The sequence below is a fragment of the Cyprinodon variegatus genome, unplaced genomic scaffold (genome assembly GCF_000732505.1).
Source record: "Cyprinodon variegatus isolate N-32 unplaced genomic scaffold, C_variegatus-1.0 Scaffold732, whole genome shotgun sequence".
Taxonomy (NCBI): domain Eukaryota; kingdom Metazoa; phylum Chordata; class Actinopteri; order Cyprinodontiformes; family Cyprinodontidae; genus Cyprinodon; species Cyprinodon variegatus.
The window spans coordinates 151,303-152,664 of record NW_015151185.1 but is presented as its reverse complement, the minus strand read 5'-3'; the positions used below and the strand labels follow the sequence as shown (position 1 = coordinate 152,664).

The window sequence follows — 1,362 nt, the reverse complement described above, 5'->3', positions numbered from 1 at the left end:
TGTATCAGTGAATGAACAGCTATGAACAGTAGAAAATGTTCTGTGCCTGTTTCAGGGAGCAGGATGTCCAAAGACCAGCTCAGCTTCCCGGACCTGCTGCTGTCACTGGACGGCTCAGAGCTGCAGGAGGTGGAGCGGGTCAGAGCCGCCATCAACCAGCAGCTGAGTACGGGTGGGTCCATCTGTCTGTCTGATGTCTCTCTGTCCCTGTGTCCTCGGTCTGACCTGCAGTTCTGCCCTCAGACAGAGGAGGCTCTATGTTGTCCTCTCTGGTGGAGCATTACCTGGACTCCTCCTCCTCCCAGGCGGCGCTGCTGCTCTCCTCCATCAGGGAGCCTCATCACAAGGTGAGCGCCACCGCCTGGCACTTCCCAATCCGTCCATCAGCTCATCATCAACCAGATATACATCCACCGCGCCCTCCATTTTATTTTGTAAAAAAGACCTAAGTTATGTTTTACCCCCCTTAATGATTAAGTGTTCTAAACTATAATATGTTTTAAAGGTTAATAATGTATTCTTAGAAAATAAAAGCATTTAAATCCTTTCAGTTTTAGTCCTCTGAAATGGGATGCTACGCTACTTCCAGGAGCTAACTTTATCAGCTTTGGATTTAAACATAAATCTAGTCTTTTTGAGTTTAATGTTTTCCTTTCATGTTAACATTATGCTATATCGTGCATAATCTAAGGTAAGAAACAACTAAAATGCAGATAAACATAATTTAGTTAGATTTACTGCTCTGAGGATGACCCATGATGACGTCAGAGAAGCTGTTTGCATCAAGTTGTATCAGAAAAGTCATAAAACATGTTTTAGAGATGTGTATTAGCGGTCTTTAGTGATTTAAGGGTAGAAATAAGTACTTTTAGAACTATCATGACCTCATTAACGGGACCTGGATGATTATCTGGTTGCACATGAGCTGATGGTATGGATCAGGTAGTGACTCCGCCTCTTCATGCTGCTGTGACCTTATAAGGAAGTTGGTTCCGCCCACCAGGTTCTCCTGGAGAAGCTGAACGAGGCTCTAAACCGACCTGGGAACAGAGTGGCAGCCGTCACCCTGCTGGGTCACCTGATCAGGAAGCAGCCTCCTTGGGTTCATCACGTCAGCCAATCGCCTGTTCTGCCATCGCTGCTGCGCTGCCTGAAGGTACTGACCCAAAAGATCTAACGGTTCTGTGCTGAGCACGGCCAGAACCCTGCAGATACCGTCAGGTTCTTCTCTGAGAATCCCAGACAGGAAACATCAAGTACAGACTGATATAACCTAAAAAACCTGACTTCAACATGTTGACCCAGAACCAGAAACTTAGAACTAATCTACTTAGAAACCAACAGGTTCTACTTAGAAACCAG

The 1,362-nt window shown here is 45.7% G+C and overlaps 1 protein-coding gene across 3 annotated transcripts in view; it reads left to right on the top strand.

The window, feature by feature from the left end:
• The window catches only part of LOC107097901 (hamartin-like), a 22,127-nt gene that overhangs the window by 1,757 nt on the left and 19,008 nt on the right, over positions 1 to 1,362 (top strand). For all 3 annotated transcript variants that reach the window (XM_015395242.1, XM_015395243.1, XM_015395241.1), the window contains exons 2-4: positions 56 to 172; positions 244 to 347; positions 1,004 to 1,156. In XM_015395242.1, coding sequence (XP_015250728.1) covers positions 64 to 172; positions 244 to 347; positions 1,004 to 1,156 — 366 coding nt within the window. In that variant the 5' untranslated portion in view covers positions 56 to 63. The remainder of the gene's footprint in view (positions 1 to 55; positions 173 to 243; positions 348 to 1,003; positions 1,157 to 1,362) is intronic.